A 19186-nucleotide genomic window follows, 5' to 3' on the forward strand; every position below is an offset into this window, starting at 1 on the left:
ATCGCTTAATGGTGAACCCAAGCATTGCTCAGGCGTGCATCCCACCCAAGCTTGGCATCGCACGCAGTGGTACAACTCGTCCGTCGCTCACGCCTTCAAGCCATAGGCCGTTAGCCGCTGCCTGTCAGCCCTTAGCCCTCAGCCCACCGTCAGTCGTCAGCCCGCTCGCCGCCCATTAGTTCGCCACTCGTCTCGCCACCCCTTCGTTTGTTCACCTATCGTCCGTAGCTCTGGTTGCAAGCTGGCCGCAGTCAGCCAAATTTTGACGCCCGCGACCTCCGTAACGTCCGTCGCCGCTGCCGGGCTGATTTCCACCGCCGCCTTCCGCCCTTTTTCCATGCCTCCAAAACCTTAGATTAAGGTCTTGATTAGATCTAAGTTTGGTTGGTTAGGTTAGTTTAGGTCTGGTTAGGTCTAGTTAGGTTAGTGATTGGATAAGGTTGGGTTTAGTCAGTTTGGTTTAGTTGAGACTACCCTAGGTGTCTTAGTTGTCCTAAGCTCCAAAAAAAAAAAAAAAAAAGCGCCCTCTTTTAGGGTACTCCTTCAGCCCTATTCTGGGCCTTTCTAAGCCACCTTTGTGGCTCATTTTGAGCCCCGTTTCCAGCCTCTTCACCGAGCTTTCTTCGAACCTCTTCAACGACTGCATTTGAGCCTCTTTACTGACACCTCTCGAGCCTCTACATCGAGCCTTCGACACTTGGCACATTTTCCTCGTGTCACTCATGGCACCCAAACGTGCACCCCGGTCGGATGAGTCATCTCAGCACGGTGACGATGTTGCTCAGCAGGAGCAGATGCCGGTCCGAGAGGGTGCATCTCCTTCACAGCCAGTTTCTTCTATGCCTACCGACACAGTTTCTAGATGCATTGGCCTCGATGCTTCAGGGGGATTTTCAGCAGATGGGTCAGCAGTTGGGGCAGCAGCTCACCACTGCTATGGCTATGCACGATACAGCTATCACCCAGATGGGTAAGAACCTTGGGCAACAGATCACTACCGCTATCAGTATGCACGATAAGGGTAAGCAGCCCGCACCCCAGCACGGGGATCAGTCGGATAGCCAGGGTGATTTTCCTGACCCACACAGGGGATTTATGGCCGATGGCCGTCGCACTTATGATGTTGGTTCTATGCATGCACCCCAGCATGGGAATTATGTTGATTTTGGTGATGCCTTGCCCGTGCCGCCGAGCACTTCTCTTATTGATTCCAGGCCTCCATTTGGCTCGCATATTTCATTGGCTGAGCCGTCCATTTTGGGCCGGCCCATTGGCACATTTTTGCCAACGGCGAGCATGCCTGGATTGGGTGTTGGGTTTCAGGGCAGTTGGGAGAGGGGCCAGTCCTCTTCTCAACCTTTTTCTATGCCACCCACCCACCGAGATGTTTATGGCAGGCAGACTCAGCAGGGATTGCATGCTTCGATGACACCTCCTGTTAATACATTCAGTCAGACTCAGCCTGCGTATCAGGGAGGTAATGCTTTCAGTCAGACGCACTTTATGCATCAGGGGAGTGGTTCTCCTAACCAGCATGATGCTGGAAGTGGGCAGCATGCAAACATGGATGATATGCTTTCAGATGCCTTACGTTCATATAGGGCTTTGCCTGAGGATGTTCGTAATGAGATGCCCTTTTCACAGTATGTGAGCTTCAAGCGTGAGTATGCTGGTAGTCACTATAGGAATAACGCAGCCAAAGATGTGAAAGAAAAAATTTCTGTGCATAAGTTTAAGGGTGACACTCGCACTCCCAATGAGTTGGAGGAGTGGCTCACGAAGCTTGAAGATTATTTTCGCTTCTACCCTAAGAATGATGAGGAGAGGATCATTTTTGCTGGCATGCATTTACAGGATTATGCACATACATGGTGGCGTTACATGCGAGAGTCACCTCAGAAGCCTACCACCTGGAAACAGTTCAAGGAGCTTATGGTCACGACCTTCGTCTCGGCTGTGATCCTTGAACAGTACCTTGCTGAATTCTATGCACTGTCACAAACAGGTACGGTCCAGGAGTACTTGCAGCGTTTTTGGAGACTTTCTTTGTTTGTACAGGATATTTCTGAGAAAGGGAAGTTGCTGCGTTTTATACAAGGCTTAGATCCCTCTCTAGCTGCTGATGTGAGAGCTCACAATCCTCTAACCATTGAGCGAGCAGCCCAGCTTGCTGAGGTGTTTGAGCCAAAATATGCTGGCAAGTACAAGCATGTGTCACATAGCTTCTATGGTACTGCTTATGATGCTGACAGGAAGACAAATTCTGCTGATTGGATTGATAAGAAACCAGCAGCTGCTTCCTTCCCACGATATCCAACGGTTTCTGGAAGTAAGATGCCATATGCAAAGCCATACATGCCCATGGATGCAAAGACAGGTGTCAAACCCAGCGCTGGTTTTGGCCAATCAGAAGTTAAACAACATTCCAGAGCCATAATGGACAGTAGGAAGAAGGCAAATTTATGCTTTAGGTGTGGAGAGAAATGGATACCTGAGCACCGAGATGTGTGCAAAATGAAGAATGTCAGCTCAGCCAAACTCAGCATGATAATTGAATTATCTGATGATGATGAAGTGGCTGATGTAGCAGACCCCCATGATGTCTCTCATGAGGAATTGACTGGAGTTCATGATGTAGATGAGTCTCCTGACACAGATGCCACAAAGGGGACTGTTTTTCCTTTTGATCCGGGTGGGGCTATTGAGCAAACCACTCATGTGATGCATGAGATTAATATTCAGCCTACATGTAGCAGGAAAGGCCGTAAGCCAACACTCTCTGTGTTGGAGCATCAACCTACAATGCCTTTTCCTATCAGAGGTGATGCTAATGGTAATGTTCCTGTGGATGATGAACAGATTTATTGGGATGCCCAGTCTACACTGTATACCATCTACTACATGCCTTGATGGGTGCCAAAAGTGCTGACACAATCAGGTTGAAGGGAATGATTAATGGCAGATCTGTCCATGTATTGGTAGACAGTGGTAGCACTCACAATTTCATTAATTGTAGAACATTGCAAAGATTGGGATTAGTTGCTACAGAGATAGACCATGGTCTGAAAGTGGAGATCGCGAATGGACAGCACATGATCAGCAGACATTGTTGCCAGGATGCCAGGATCAAGTTTTCTGATCATTATGAGTTTGCAGGTGATCTTTTGGCATTGGATATGGGACCCATAGATGCTGTCCTGGGTTGTGATTGGCTGAAATCCCTGGGGAAAATCAGTATAGATTTGAATGCTTTATCTCTTGAGTTTTGCCACAAAGGTAGAACTGTTACATTGCAGGGCATTGTGAATCAGAAATTGCAGGTCATTTCAGCAAGGCAGCTAGCTAGGGAGCTCAAGAACGAAAGTGCCATTTATGCATTGAATGTCTCTGTACCTCAGGAGGGTGGTATTCCCCATGTGGATAATTGTGAAATGCAGAAATTGCTCTTAGAATTTGGGGATGTGTTTGCTGATATGCCATCTCAGTTGCCCCCAAAAAGAGATGTTGATCATGTTATAGTCCTGGAACATGGTAGTAAACCAATAAACAAGGCCCCGTACCGACTCTCTAAGGTTGAACGGGAAGAAGTGGCAACACAGGTGCAAGATTTGCTTTAGAAAAACTTCATTGCTCATAGCACCTCGCCATTTGCATCTCCAGTACTCCTGGTGAAAAAGAAGGATGGCTCTTTTCGTATGTGCATTGATTACAGAGAATTGAATAAGACCACCATTAAGGACAGGTTTCCTATCCCCAGGATTGATGACCTGCTGGATGAACTCAAGGGTGCTCAGTATTTCACGAAGATTGATTTGAGGTCAGGTTACCATCAGATCAGGATGAAAGAGGGTGATGAGCATAAGACTGCCTTTCGTACAGAAAGAGGATTATATGAGTTCAAGGTGATGCCTTTTGGTTTGACTAATGCACCAACCACCTTCCAGGCACTCATGAACAAGATCTTACACCACCTTCTTTTCAAATGTGTGCTGGTATTTTTCGATGACATTCTCATTTATAGTAAGGATGCACAGGAACACATTGACCATGTCCGACAAGTGCTAGAAATCTTGAGAATGCATCAGCTTTATGCCAAGGCCAGCAAGTGCACATTTATGGCAGAGGAGGTTGAATATCTTGGTCATGTTGTAAGCAGGTACGGAATCAAGGTAGACCCAGCTAAGGTGAAATGCATTAAGGAGTGGCCGCAGCCACAAAATACCACTCAGCTCAGAGGTTTCTTGGGTCTTGCTTCTTTTTACAGGAGATTCATTAGGCACTTCGCCAAAAGGGCTGCCCCTCTCACTGATTTGCTGAAAAAGGATGCCTTCCAATGGTCAGAAGCAGCACAACTCAGCTTTGATAACCTCAAGGATGCCCTTAGCAATGCACCTGTATTGGTGTGCCCTGATTTCTCACGGTCTTTCATTATTGAGACGGATGCTAGTGGCAAAGGTTTAGGGGCTGTCCTAAAACAAGAGCATGGTGTGATTGCTTTTGAGAGCAGGAAGTTTAATGCCAGAGAAATGAATTATCATGTTTATGATCAAGAGATGCTGGCAATCTTGCATGCTTTTGCAAAATGGCACCACTACCTGTACGGTAGCAAGATTAAGGTCAAAACGGATCACAGGACACTCAAGTACTTCTTAACGTAGCCTAATTTATCCATGAAGCAGAAGAGATGGATGGCTTGCAGTTCAGTCCTATGATTTTGACATTGAATATAGAAAGGGGAAAGAGAATGTGGTTGCTGATGCCTTGTCCAGGATGTGGTCATGCAAACTGTTTGCCATTTCCACGCTTCATCAGGAGTGGATACTTGGGATTCAGGAGGAATACATGCAAAATTCTGATGCAGCTCCTATTTTTGTGGAGTTACAGAGTCCGTCCAGCCAAGGACATGTTCGATTTCAGCTCCGCAACGGACTGTTATGGTGCAGGGACAGAATTTATCTTGTGCCAGACTCCAAGTACAGAGGTTGATGGTATTACAGGAAATGCACTCATCCCCTATGTCAGGGCATACGGGTATCACAAAAACATATGAAAAAGTCAAGGAGAGCTTTATTTGGGATGGTTTGTGGTGAGATGTGGTTAAGTTTGTCAGTGAATGTTTGCCCTGCCAACAAAATAAAGTGGACAGCCGGTTACCCGCAGGCCTTCTGCAACCGCTACCCATTCCTGAAGGCAAATGGACTCACATTGCCATGGACTTCATTACAGGCTTGCCTTCTACAGATAAGGGTTGGGATAGCATATTTGTGGTGGTTGACAAGATGACTAAGCAGGCCCATTTCATACCGACTAAAACTCGGTACTCTGCTTCACAGGTTGCCTGGCAATTCATTGAGTATGTGTTCAAGCACCATGGTTTTCCTCAGGAGATTGTCAGTGACAGGGATGCTAAATTTATGGGTCATTTTTGGTAGGAGTTATTCACTGCAGTTGGTACTTCCCTTGCGCCTAGTACTGCTTATCATCCACAGACGGATGGACAATCAGAGAGGGTGAACAAGTGGTTGGAGGAGTATCTAAGGCATTACTGTCATGACACGCAGAAGTCTTGGGACAAATGGTTAGCATCGGCTGAATTTTGCTACAACAGCACCTAACACCTCTCTATTGGCATGAGTCCATTCGAGGCTATGTATGGATGCAAAGTGGGAATGCCTTCAGGGTTGCAGACTTGGCTGTGAAAAATCAGCAAGCAAGGAATGATTTGGAGAGTATGAATGCCCTTCTGCAGTTGGCTAAGAGGAATATGCAGGATGCCCAAGCCAAGCAGAAGAAGTATGCGGATGAACAAAGGAGGTACTTATCTTTTGAAGAAGGGGATTATGTGCATTTACGTCTCCATAAGAATCGATATTCCTCGCTGAAAGGTAATACCAACACAAAGCTTGCCCACAGGTATTATGGCCCCTACAAAATAATCCGCAAAGTTGGGCAGGTAGCATATCAGTTGGAACTACCGAGTACCTCCAAGATCCATAATGTTTTCCATGTATCCTTGCTGAAACCACATGTCGGACAGCATGTCCAGGTTCTTCCTGAGCTGCCTCCTATGGATGAAGAGGGCCACATAATCTATGTGCCGGAGCAAATCAAGGGCTTCAGAGATCATGTACTCAAGAACAAAGCCTACACAGAATACCTCATCAAATGGAAAGGTTTAACGGAAGATGAGAATTCTTGGCAACCTGAGAGCATTGTGCAGGACTACCCCTATCTCCTACAGAGCTGATCAGTTTCTGTTGTATCCTTCTTATCCAGGGCAACCTCTTGGAAATTTTGAGGGCAAAATTCTTTGGGAAGGGATGGCTGTAATGAAGGTGGGAAAAAGAAGGATTTTAAGGGGGAAATAGATGGGAGAATAGTAGGGGAAATGTGGGAACTGTGGGGGACTATATAAGTCAACCCAAAAGGATTGTAAGGGACTTTTTGATGTGACATCTAATTCTATCTACTCTCCCTCCTTCCTGCTACCTGCTGCCTACGCTCACACACACTCTCTCTCCCTCTCTCTATTCCCTCAGCCTTCTCTCTCTTCCTTTCTCCTTCCCCTTCTCGTCTCTTCTCCTCCCTTCCTTTTGCTATTCTCTCCCCATCTCCAAATCTGCCCCTTCCCCCTTCTCTACACCATGTGAATGGAACGATCTAGTGACTGGTGCTTAGCAGCACCGCTCATCTCCCTTTGCTATGAGCTGCATAAACGATGAAAGAGCCCTCCATGGTAACCTGTGTTTGTACACATTTGTTAGGGCATATTGTCTAGCTCGGTTGAGGTATATGATCTGAAAGGAAGCATTTGTGTGTAGAGGCCCTGTTGCAAAGTGTGGACTACACCTCTCCCCTAGGTCATGCTGATATTGCGATAATTCTTTCTATCTTAAATGGTGCGTTGCCCTATCAACTAGATTTAGATTTAGATGCTCATTTGGGAGAGACTAAAATGAAATCGTTTAGACTTCACAAGCAGTTGTAGCTTGAATGAAGAGATTTGGACTACTTTTTTATTAGCCTTCTCCTTTAGTGCTAGCCTTCGTCATGGCTGAGTTTGCCCTTCACCTCCAGAGTGCCGATAGAAACTCAGTATGAAGACTTTGTATAAATGGATGCTCAAGTATGTGTGGGTGTGTGGATTTGTATGTGTGAGAGCATACTTTTATACTATGGTCTACACCCACTGTTGGGCGCTGATGACGTCAGTGGGGATGTCATAGTAGCTAGTCCTTGCTATGCGTGATGGAGTTTATGGTTTTCAATCTTATGAGTGACTCTCGTGAGATTGAAACTGCACTATGTTGTGTTTTTAAGGATGAGTTTGGGAATGTTCCTGGATTCATCTAGGTATATTCTGTTTTTGACAAAACAGCCTTCAAATCAGCTTGTATATTGCAAGTACATGCTTGTCTTGTTTAGTCCTTGCATTGGGAGTTGTGCTGCACTCAGTCTTTCGCTTGGGATTATGCTACTCTTTAGTTGCATTTCGAGGTGATTTGTGGTGCCTACATAAGGGTTTACTGCTGGTGACAATTCAGTTTACCCCTTGCTTGCATTTGGGTTTTGGTTTGTTTCTCCTTTGCTCGCATTTGTAGGTCTCGTGCCTTGGGGAATTTCCATTTCAGGTACACTCAGAATTCAAGGGGGACGGCTGAGCTCCCCGTCCTGCTGCTCCCTGCTCCCCTCCGTCCTGCACCCCTCAATCCCAGCCCTTCCCTTCCCCTCCCTCCTCCTCTTCCTGCCAGCCCCTCCTCCCGGGCTGCTGCCCCCTCACCCGCTGCTGCCTCTCCCGCTCCCTTCCCTCCCTCTCTTCCCCCCCTTCCCTTCCCTTCCCCCCCTTCCCTCCCTCTCTTCCCCCCCTCACCTCCCCTTCCCTCCCTCTCTTCACCCACTGCTGCCTCTCCCGCTCCCTTCCCTTCCCCCCTGCTACCCCCTCTGCTACCCCAGCTACCCCTCTGTTACCCCTCGCTCAGCAAACCCCCCCCCCCCCCCCTCGTTTTAAAATAAATAAATAAATTATATTTATAAAAAAAAAAGGGTCGGAGCTGCGAGCGGGGGTTCTCCAACAGCTCCCACCTATTGCAATCCCTTCTTTGCCTGCTGTGCCTCCCCTATAATGAAGGGAACAGGGGGATGAGGACAGGAGACTAGGCGGGAGACCCTTCGGTCCAAATTTGCATACGCGTGGAGATGGGGAAGGGGAACGGTGACAAGGCGAAAACACAAAAACAACTCAATCTGGAGGACTTCAACAAACGCAGCAACCGGAGCGGTTTGACAGTAGACAGCACCGCGGCCCAGAAGAAAGGAGCCCACCCAAAGTCCATGCCGCTCACCACATCCTCGACCTCTATGGTTACCACCACTATTTCACCACCATCATCCGCCTCATCATCTACGCCACCTCTCTCCTCCCCCTCTCCTGCATCCACATCACAGGTCTCCTCTACAGTAGCCTCACCACTGGCCCCACCGGCCACGGCTCCACAGTACTTTCCCCTCGTATCACCTCTACCTCTCAGTCAGCCACCCTTCATCACCTCGTCCGGCCTCGCTACTCCTACATACCACTCCCCCACCCAGATCATGCTGTCCCCACCCTCAGTACAACCTCAGCAGCCCACCTTCATTCCAACCCCTCTCGAGATCCAGTTCCCACCTGGACCAGGACATCTTAGGCTCCCACTAGATGCTTGGGACTCCCTATTGGCTGAGATACACAGCATCCGGGCTCGTCAGGCAGAGCTGACACATTACACCCAGGAGCAGGCCCGCATTATACACGAGCAGGGCACGCTTATCCAGGGACTTAGGCACGACATCACACAACTTTGAGAGGAGCTCGGGACCCTCAGAGCAGCGCCTGGAGGGACCCCAGTCACAGAGATGGAGGCATAGATAGCCACGATACAGTCGGCTATAGCAAAAACGACTAGATGGGTGGACGTGGCGAAACGGGAGCCTGCAAAGGCAACCGTTTCAGCCGCCATACAGGAGCAGCAACAGAGGGCATCGAAGGCCCTCAACATCCGGATACAAGGGATCACGCGAGACAGCACCAGCACCACTACGACACCCATGGAGGAGGCAATCACCTTTGTGACCACTACCATGGGGGTCCCCGACCATGGCATAGAGGGAGCATGGCGTGTTGGGAGAGATCCCAACCGAGAGCAGCCCCTAGTCATTCGCTTCAAAGATTCACATGCTCGACTAGCGACACTCCGACGCCGAGCCGCTCTACGAGAGCATCCCACCCTGTGCATGGACGAGGATGCGACACCACTGTATGCACACCATCTTTATGATGTCCCACACCAGCCCACTCCAGATCTCATACACACACGTCGCCCCACCACTTGCTCGTTGTTCATCAGAGGGGGAGTCAAGGATGCGACATTGAAACTGCACAATGGCCGAGCTAAGGATCACGAGGGGCTATGCACTGAGTTTATCGCATATGGGATTGACACGTTAGCCCCGATCCTAGCAAAGCTATTCAATGACGCTGTTTGCCTTGGTTTCCCCCGCACCTGGACACTCAACACCATCACCCCCATCCACAAGGCAGGGGATCCCATGAACCCGAGTAACTACAGGACTATCATGATTGGACATGTGATGTCCAAGATCTATGTAGCTGTATTGGATGCGTCGGTCAGCCTGTTCGCAGAGATGAGAGGGCTCAGAGTAGAGGGTAAGGCCGGTTTCAGGCGAGGCCATGGGACTATGGATCACATACTCACACTCAGGAGTATCATTGAGGAGGCAATATCACGGAAGGAGAGGGTATATTGCTGCTTTGTGGATTTCCGCAAAGCCTTTGACACAGTACTTCGAGCTCGTCTCATCACACACCTACAGACACTGGGATTTGATCAGGAGATCATCTGGGCAGTCATTGCACTGTATGAGAGAGTCTCAGGCCGAGTTCGGACAGGCGCAGGTTGGACAGATGAGATCTTGAGTACCATAGGAGTCAAACAGGGTTGTCCCTTATCACCGACCCTGTTTGGCCTCTACATCGATGAGCTTGAGACTTTCATGGGGGCGTTCTGAGGGACCGGTTGCTCACTTGCCGGGATCATCATCAGGATTCTTTTTTATGCAGATGACGTGGCACTCTTGTCGTCCACACTTGAGGGGCTCCAGCGACACCTAGATGCACTGCAGGCACTCTTGTCGTCCACACCTGAGGGGCTCCAGTGGCACCTAGATGCACTGCAGGCTTTTTGTTTATCCCATGATTTGGAGGTCAACCTTGGCAAGACCAAGGTCATGATCTTTAACACCTCTTGAGCAAACATGCAATGGAAGCAGTTTACTTTTACTTTCGGTGGGTCACCAGTTGAGATCGTATCCTCATACACTTACTTGGGGGTCATCTTCTCCGGCCCGATCTTCACGATGAGACTAGCGATGTAGGCCAGATTGAGCAGGGGATACGCCTCACTAGCTCGGCTAGTGAGACAATGCTTCCACTCCCACTTCCAGGATCCTCGGACCAAGGCTCTTCTCTTGGACTCCTTGGTCCGACCAGCCGGTATGTATGGCAGCCCTTGTTGGGGGCCTAACATGTCAGAGATAGAGTGGACACGGGTGGAGCGCCTGCAGATCCTCATGCTCTCACGGATGATTCGGGGGAAACCGTTTGTACCACATCACATCATTCAGGCCGAGTTTGGTGCTTCTCCACTCCAGCTAGATGCAGCCTTTCAGACCATTATATATCTACACTGGGTTAGATCATATGGGAACTGCACATTAGGGATACAGAGGTTGCCATGGTTGGCTCTTGATTCCTCCATGAGGTTGGCAGCAGAGGGAGACGAGCGATGCTGGTATGCACGGACTCACAGATGGTTTGTGAGACTAGGGTTTCACATCGATACAATACCTCCTTTTCAGTACAGTTTAGTTGGCCCTCCGGTACTCCCATCCACCATCCCGATCGGGCCACACACCAATTAGGTCATTCGTGAGGATCTCCTGCAGCTACACAGCTTTAGGACCTGGTTGGAGCCAAGGGAGCTTCTAGTGAAGCTGAGTTTCTACAGAGATTACTGTCTTCGTATTTCGGAGGAGGGATTCATCACACCACCGGGGTACACTGAGCTTCATATGCGTCACTTACTACGGATCTCCATCGGACAGTTTCGGGTATCATCACACCGCCTCCGCATAGAGAGCGGCAGAGCAGAGGGGATTCCTAGGGAGCATCGCTTATGCATATTGTGCGACTATCGAGAGGTCGAGTCGGAGGAGCATTTTATTTTCAGGTGCCCAGTGTACTACGAGATCCGAGGTCGCTGCCACTGCCTCTTCAGAGACAGCTCCGGGCTCCTTTCCAGATTCCTCGCCTACCCAGATCAGAGATGCCTCGCGGCCTTCATTCACGAGGGGGTCTGACACAGAGAGTACTTACTCAGGCGACGGGGAGCTTGGCCACATCATCAGACACCTCTCAGAGCAAGATCACAGAGTTCTTCCCATCGAGTGACATTGATTGTCCAGTCTCTAGCCATAGGCGTGACAGAGACCCCGACCCGACGATCACAGCATGACACACGAGACATCGAGGGGACACACAGATCACTCTGGGGGACCTCCCATCATTGTTTAGACCCGGGATACGTCCCACGGGAGTCATGGTGGCTCTGGTCTTGCATCGAGCCTTGTCCAGGAGACCGAGACGTACAACACCCCTTGACGGGCACCAGCATCCCATCACCGGCTATGCACCAGCTAGGGCGACATGACATACGGAGGATTCCGCTCCGCTCCAGTCCTTTTCTTTTCATTGTTACATCCAGATGTATTTGATTTGATTATGTATGATCAGACTTAGGATTTAGCATGGGTGATGATGCTCGTTTCAGTAGCTCCATCCTTACTGTGATTTGTATCAGGTTTTCTTTCAGTCTCATAGACCCATCGGTCTTGCGAAGACTCTAATAAAATTTCTTTCTTTCTTTCTTTCTCCCACTGCTGTCCCCCCCGCTGCCTCTCCCGCTTCCCTCCCTCCCTCTCCCTCCCTACCCCCGCTACCTCTCCCTCCCTATCCCGCTACCTCTCCCTCCCTACCCCGCTACCTTCCTCCCTACCCTTGCTGCTTTCCCCGTGTCTCCCTACCCCCCCGCTGCCCCTACCTCCTTACCCCCTGCATCCCCTACCCAGCTGCCCTCTCCCCTCCTCTCCCTACCCCGCCGCTGCCCCTCCTTCCCTTCCCCTCCCCCGCCCCTACCTTCTGCCCCTCCCTCCCTCCCTCTGCCCCCCTCAGCCTTTGCCTCACCACCTCTATCCTTCCCTCCCCCTCCCCTCCTTCCCTGCCCCTCTCCTCCTTCCCTACCCTGCCCCCCCTTGCATGGCCCCCCGCTATCCTCTCCCCCCCCCTCCTCTTCAACTCCTCTAGGAACAAAAGAGAGATTTTCTCTCTCTGGCAACAGGTTGTTGGACGGACAGAGCATCTTCGTGTTCGTGTTGGCCATTCCACCTTGAAAGACGAATGGGTTCCCATTCAGCCAATCCTCGACCGCTTCCACCTGCCTCAAAAACAGTTACCTTTTCCAAAGACGAGCTTCAGCAGCTGAAGATAGATTCAGAGCAGGAGTATACCACCTCACTCTTTGCTCTTCCCACCCCTCTAGGCTACAGGCTAGGGATTGGATGCTTTCGGCTTTACCTGGAGACCTTGTAGGGCACCTCACCGATGTTCGTCTGCTCGAACGAAGGTTATTCCAGGTGGTACTTGATTCTCCAGAGTCAGCAGGTTTAGTACTCAAGGCTAGTCCTTTGGCATTGAGCTCCAGGAGGATCTTTTGACACCCTTCACTTTGGGTTTCAATCCAGTAGAGGAAGATAGCAGGGTTACCTCACTTTTCATCAGATTCCGCGGCCTTCTTCAGGTCTACCATCAACTCTTACCGTCCATAGGAGCCACTTTTGGGTTGGTCACAGAGATCCCCCCCCTCCCTGGCATGCCCTCTTCAGTGGCAGAGGCTGTCAAATCAGATGGGGTGCCACGAGCAAGGGTCATCGTCTTTGATCCTAATATTACAGATGATCACATTATGCTTCAACGACTAGATGGTTCCTTTTTTCGATAGAGAGTCGAGGTTGCTGGGAGACAGGATCAGTGCAGGATTTGCTGGACCCTTGGGCACTTCGTTAGGGATTGCCCAAGGAAGAAGAAAAGGCCCAAACGGTTTATTCGGCCTTCTCGTCCTGCTTCTTCTACATGCGCTACCAGAGCCCCCCCTTCTCACCCAGGACCTTCAGGACCAGCCGCTAGACCTAGATCCTCTTCTTCAGCGCGCACAGTACGATCAGTACCCCGTTGGATGCATGTAAGGGTTGCTGACACTCCGCCACCTCTACGAGGCACCTCGGACCATTCTCAGTTACATGCAAGTGATATGCGTGCAGGCGTAGATGTGGTTGCCCCAGTCCCCCCACCTGCTCATCAGGAGGGGCAACCCATTTCTTCAGGTCCTATCACTGATGCTCCTGATCAGCCCCCTCCCTCTGTTAGTCACACTTCACCTCTTGATAGAGGTAAGGGGGTTTTTTCTCCTTCTCCCTCGGGTGCAGGGATTCTTCGCACTCCTATGCCAGTTCCCTCCTACAGGAACTCTTTTGCAGTACTGGCAGATTTGGCAGAGTTTGAGACAGAGAAGGAGTTTGTACCCTCTACCTTGGGGGAGTTGGTTTTTGGGATTCTGTTGGACAGGGTTTCCCCCTCTGCTAGAGTGGGTTTTCTTTCATCGATTGATTTCCCTCCGCTTGACAGGAGGACTTTTTCACAGGAGATGATTTTCTCCACCACCAGGCCTCCTCCTCCCATCAATGAGGATCGTTAGTTGGAACGTTCAGGGCCTCGGTGGTATACCTCATTGCCGGCGTAGGCAGTTGATTCATAACCAACTCCATTCAGGTGGTCCCATTGATATCCTTATGCTCCAAGAGCACAAGTTGGATGGTAGAGATTGTGCCAAGTCAGGTAAGCTTCTTTCCGGCCATACTTTTTGGTCACCTGCCTTGGGCACCAAGGGAGGCACTTGCTCTGCAAGATGGTGGTCAGAGGTTTGATGCCTGTCAAGAGTCTTGGAAGGATTTTTTCTTACGCAGTATATAGACATGCACACCTTCTCGGGAAGGAGATTGGATGGACAGCCCTAAATGGATCTTTACGTTAGCTCGTCTCAGATCTCCTACATCCCCTCTCATGGCTGCCATTTTGAAAGCTTGGGACAGCTTCAGAAGTACTCTTCAAAGAGTTCCACCCTCCTGTCGTGAAGAAATTTACAGGCAGCCCGTCATGTGGAATGATTACATACTAGATGAGCATGGCAGATCACTGGGCATGTCACGTTATATGCAGTGGTCTAGATGGGAGTTGGGACCTACATCCACGGTGGGTGCTTGGAAAGCTTTCAGGATGCTTCCAGAGGATCAAAGAGCTCGTTCAGTTTGTCACCTCAGAGGAAGTGCAGCCAGGATGCAGCAGACAGATGCAGCCATACTAGTGGAGTGGATGGATACAGACCAGGATTTTTCGAGGACAAGTATCCCTCTGTAGGTTATAGCATTGCGGGATGCACATGAGGATACCCTTGTCTTTCAAGTTCATGCAGGAGGCAGACTCCACAGATCTTCAGAGGACATTCTTTTGGAGGCTCCTTTTCAGCCTGTCAGGATTTTAGGATACATGGAGATGGGTAGAGACTCACAGTGGTATCTTGATCCAAACCCCATTCTCATGGCTATTGGATCTTGGAGGCTTTGGTTGTATGGAGGTTCCCCTATTAGATCCTTGCAGTGGGATCCAGGGGAATGGGAGTGGATAGTTGCAGGGCACCGAGAGAATAGCATCCCCTTCTTTCGTTACACGATCAGAAATGTCAGGAGATTCCAGCTCAGTTGTCGAGGCTAGAGGCCCTCTAGAGCTCCTCATTGGGATACTTTTCAGATTTCTGCAGAGATGCAGAAAAACTTTTGGAGGCGACTTTGGAAATTCCTCTGGAATAGGAAAATCACGTTATTCATCTGGCTTACTATTCATGGAGGGATTGCAGTGAACTTGTGGAGATCCAGGTTCGGGGCTGACCCTACATGTCCTCGATGCCACTCAGCAGTTGAGTCAGTGTAGCACTGCCTTTGGGAGTGCACTCAGGCGAGGATGATTTGGAAGGGTGTTGCTAGGATACTCTGCATTTTTCATAGAGCACCCTTCTTCATGACCTGGGGATCAGTTGCTTGGTTGTCACTCACTGGTCCACTGGATTTCTTCGAGGGACATGACACAGACACATCTTTTTTTGTTCGTGGAGTCATGCTCCCTCCGGGATGTTCCGTTTACTCCATTCAGAGCTCCCCACGCTTCTGTAGACACATCTTGGGAGATTCTGGGTGGTATTACAGCATGGCATATTTGGAGAGCCAGATGTACAGAGGCTTTGGAGGACTCCCAGGTTCACCCTTCTCAGACTATGGCCAGTATCTGGGCAGATACTATACACACTTTGATGGCCATTTGGGCGAACATACAGGGAAACCTCCAGGACTGCTACTGCTAGGAGGGTTGCTTTTCTTAGAGTCTGGAAGGATTGTCCTTTCTTCTCTGACTCTCCTTCAGGGATGAGGTGGCATTTTCAGCCGCCACCTGGGATTTTTGTTTGCTCATTCTGAGCTGTTTTTTCTCATGCTTGACATGATGTACTCCCGCACTTGAGCTTGCTCTGCTTTTTTTTTTCATACTTAATGAAGTACTTTTCTTGAAAAAAGAAAAAAAGAAAAAAAAAGAATTCAGGGGGGACTTGTGCTTTATTTGTGCCAAGCATTGGCTTGTTTGGGGCAGATTTGATCCTCTTTGGAACTGCTAAGACAATCCATTTTCAGGCTGCATTTGCCTAGCCAAGTATGGGCTTGTGGAATAGTGTTTTGTTGTTGTTTCAATATAATTCACAGCGCACAAATTTTTGGGACTATTTGTGCATTTGTGCATTAAGCTTTGAAGATGGCACAGAATCAGAATCAGAATCAGAATCTAGGGGTTGTTTTTGGAGTTTTGGTCTAGGAGGATAAATTGTATGGCACCAATACAGGTCGAGATTTATGGTCAAGAATCTGTTGGTTGTATGGGGTTATGCTTCAAGTGAGGATGCCTGACCACGAGATGTAGTCATTGCTCTTGGTACACCCTAGTAGGGAGATAATCCAGATGATTAGCAGGCTTTGACAAGGTCGGTCGTCCCACTTGCACCTGCTGCCCCTACACAGGGTTAGAGGAGTTGGGATGCCAGGTATGCCCAGGTTTTGTTACTCTTTGCCTTGTCTATGAAGAGGTTCCTCATACCTCATGCGCTTCTCTAGGACTTCCAAGCAAGCTTGTGATACCTTGGAGAATATGTATCATGTTGGAGATAAGTGCACACTAAGTGTACTATTTCCTAGTCTACATTTGTCTAAGTCTAAGTCTAAGTCTAAGTCTAGTCTTTATGTCTTGAGTGTGTGCCATGTGGCACTTCTACAATTATCCCATAAGCACTCTTGCTTTATGTCTTGTACTTTGGCCCATATATTCAATGGGTCACATCATTGTAATCTATCAGTCTAGCTTGTGTCTTGTCTACACTCTTCTCAAGGTATTTCTAGTCTTTCAGTCTTGTTATTTCATTTCCAGTTTCTAGTTCTAGTTCTAGTTCTTGCTTCCATATTCCAACATGGTATCAGAGCATGTAGATCCCCTCTCCTCTCCTCTCACTCTGCTGCAGCCATAGCTTCATCTTCTCCTTTCAACTTATCTCGCTCTCCGCCTGCTGCTCCTGTTGGCCACTATATCTGAACCGCGCCCCCCTTCTACACATCTGCCTCTTCATCTCAGCCTCAGGCCGCTGTCCATGCTGCACCTGTCTGCCCCACCAATGATGCGAGCACCTCTCCATTTTCTGCGCTGGAGCTGCTCCTGTTTACTCTAGATCTGCGCTCCAAATCTGAGCGCCAGATCTGCGCGGCTCAGCCACAGATCTGAGCGCCAGATCTGTTGTCACGCCAGATCTGCGCAACATCTCCTGTCACTGACAGATCTGCACCCGCTCCTGCTGTTGTACCTGCTATCCGTACAGTGCCGCCGTCCGTACGCCGTACTTTGCTCGCCGTCCGTACGCCGTACTCTGCTCGCCGTCCGTACAGCTGTCAGTACAGTCCGTACGACTGTACGGAATCCGTACCTGCACAGGCTGAAGACTTCTTCGACTTCATTTGCACGAAGATCTGCATCCCTTTTTCATCTCTATCTCTGCCCGGGATTGAGGTACTAAGCTTTGCCTCTTTCAGTTTGCTGAACAGTCTCTCCTTTTTTTGCTGGTTCCTCCTACTTCGATGGGCTGTCATATGCTATGGCCCTGACAAAGTGGTGAGAGAACCGGCTTCTGGGATCTCTTCCTCTCATTTATTTTCTGCAAAATTGTAAGGGAATAGACACTGCCCTTGCATCCTAGCAAGAGGTAAGACCTTCCCACATGGCATCTTCCTCTCATTCTCTCATATCTATCGACAAATTCAATGGGTCCAACTTTCATACTTGGCAGATCAAAATCAAGTGCCATCTTATGAAAGAAGGCCTTTGGGACATTGTTCACCGTGATGCTCCCGAAGGTCCATCTGAGCAAGTTGTTGCTGCCAAGAACGACAAAGCCTATGCTATCATATTGCTCGGCCTTGGAGATGATTACATTCATCACATCTCCGACATACAGTCTGCTCCTCAAGCATGGATCACTTTGGACACTCTTTTTGGAGCCCGATCTAAAAACTCTAAGATTGCACTTATGATCTCATTCTTTGATCTACATATGCAGGAAGGAGCTACTATAGCCTCTCATGTCAATTATCTTCGCAGTCTTATGGTTCAGCTTGCATCAGTCAAGTCTCCCATCTCCGAAGATATTGCTATTGCTGTGCTTCTCAAAAGCTTACCTGACTCCTATGCTACTCTTGTCACTACCTTCAAGTATCATAATAATCCTTCTCTTGAGGGTATCATCAATGCTCTCCAAGAGGAAGAAAGAACTCAACAACGAAAGGTAACTGACATTGCATTTTTAGCAAAGAAAGGAAGTTCTAAGGTAAGAAAGCCTTGCACCCATTGTGGCAAAACTAATCATGTGGAGAAGGACTGTTTCAAGGCTCATCCATGCACCATTTGTGGCCGTGATAATCACCGGGAGAGGGACTGCTACTCCAAAACCTCTACATCATCTCCTGCATCTACCTCAGCCCATGTTGCTGCAACATCTCCATCAGCTGATCCTGCTGTTCCTTCCTTACATGATGAGAAGTGGGCTTTCTGATTACTTCTATGTTTTGTCTACCACCTTGACCACCGATGATGTAGGTCAAGGGGTTCTAGTGTCTTGGTCTTTCTATTTGTCTACAGTCAGTCTTCTGTCTATCTAGTCTTGTCTGTCTGTCTATTTGTCTATCAATCTGACTGTGTTTTAGATCCATCTTGTCCCTACCCTTGTGGACCCATATGAGGATATCACTTGAGGAGGGGTGTCTCAGGATCTTTTGTCTGTCATGTTTTCTATCTTGTCTCTTAGCCTATCAGTCTTTATGTCTGTCTTCTAGTCTTGTCTTTCTGTCTTACTCCTAGTGTCCACTTAAGGAGGGTGTTGGAGATAAGTGCACACTAAGTGTACTATTTCCTAGTCTACATTTGTCTAAGTCTAAGTCTAAGTCTAAGTCTAGTCTTTATGTCTTGAGTGTGTGCCATGTGGCACTTCTACAATTATCCCATAAGCACTCTTGCTTTATGTCTTGTACTTTGGCCCATATATTCAATGGGTCACATCATTGTAATCTATCAGTCTAGCTTGTGTCTTGTCTACACTCTTCTCAAGGTATTTCTAGTCTTTCAGTCTTGTTATTTCATTTCCAGTTTCTAGTTCTAGTTCTAGTTCTTGCTTCCATATTCCAACATATCAGGCAAAGAATGAGGCCAAGGTGCCTTTTTTGAAAAGAGAACTTGATAATGTCAAGATGCGGAAGGGTGATTCATTGTCAGATTATCTTATTAAGGACCAAGATCTTAGAGAACAGCTACTAAACATTGACGAAGTCATTCCTGATAGTCAACTCATTTCTACAACTTTGAATCCTTTGCCAGTGATGTATTAGA

The 19186-nt window shown here is 48.7% G+C and overlaps 2 protein-coding genes across 2 annotated transcripts in view; both read left to right on the forward strand.

Moving 5' to 3' along the window:
- The window catches only part of LOC147898375 (Amidase family protein), a 100050-nt gene that overhangs the window by 16069 nt on the left and 64795 nt on the right, over positions 1–19186 (forward strand). The gene's annotated exons all lie outside the window — the stretch shown is intronic.
- LOC147898376 (uncharacterized) lies at positions 1096–19185 on the forward strand. The gene is made up of 2 exons (XM_087378823.1): positions 1096–2718; positions 18994–19185. The coding sequence occupies exons 1-2, from the start codon at positions 1096–1098 to the stop codon at positions 19183–19185; spliced, it is 1815 nt and encodes a 604-aa protein (XP_087234949.1).

Source organism: Dipteris shenzhenensis, chromosome 9 (genome assembly GCF_047967505.1).
Source record: "Dipteris shenzhenensis isolate YYH24624 ecotype China chromosome 9, Dip_SZ_1.0, whole genome shotgun sequence".
Lineage (NCBI taxonomy): Eukaryota > Viridiplantae > Streptophyta > Polypodiopsida > Gleicheniales > Dipteridaceae > Dipteris > Dipteris shenzhenensis.

Excerpts from the sequence above, each read along its gene's own strand:
- LOC147898376 (XM_087378823.1), top strand. The coding sequence starts at position 1,096 with ATGGCCGATGGCCGTCGCACTTATGATGTTGGTTCTATGCATGCACCC. Across the intron at positions 2,719-18,993 it reads CTATTGAGCAAACCACTCAT|GCAAAGAATGAGGCCAAGGT; the intron begins GTGATGCATGAG and ends CCAACATATCAG.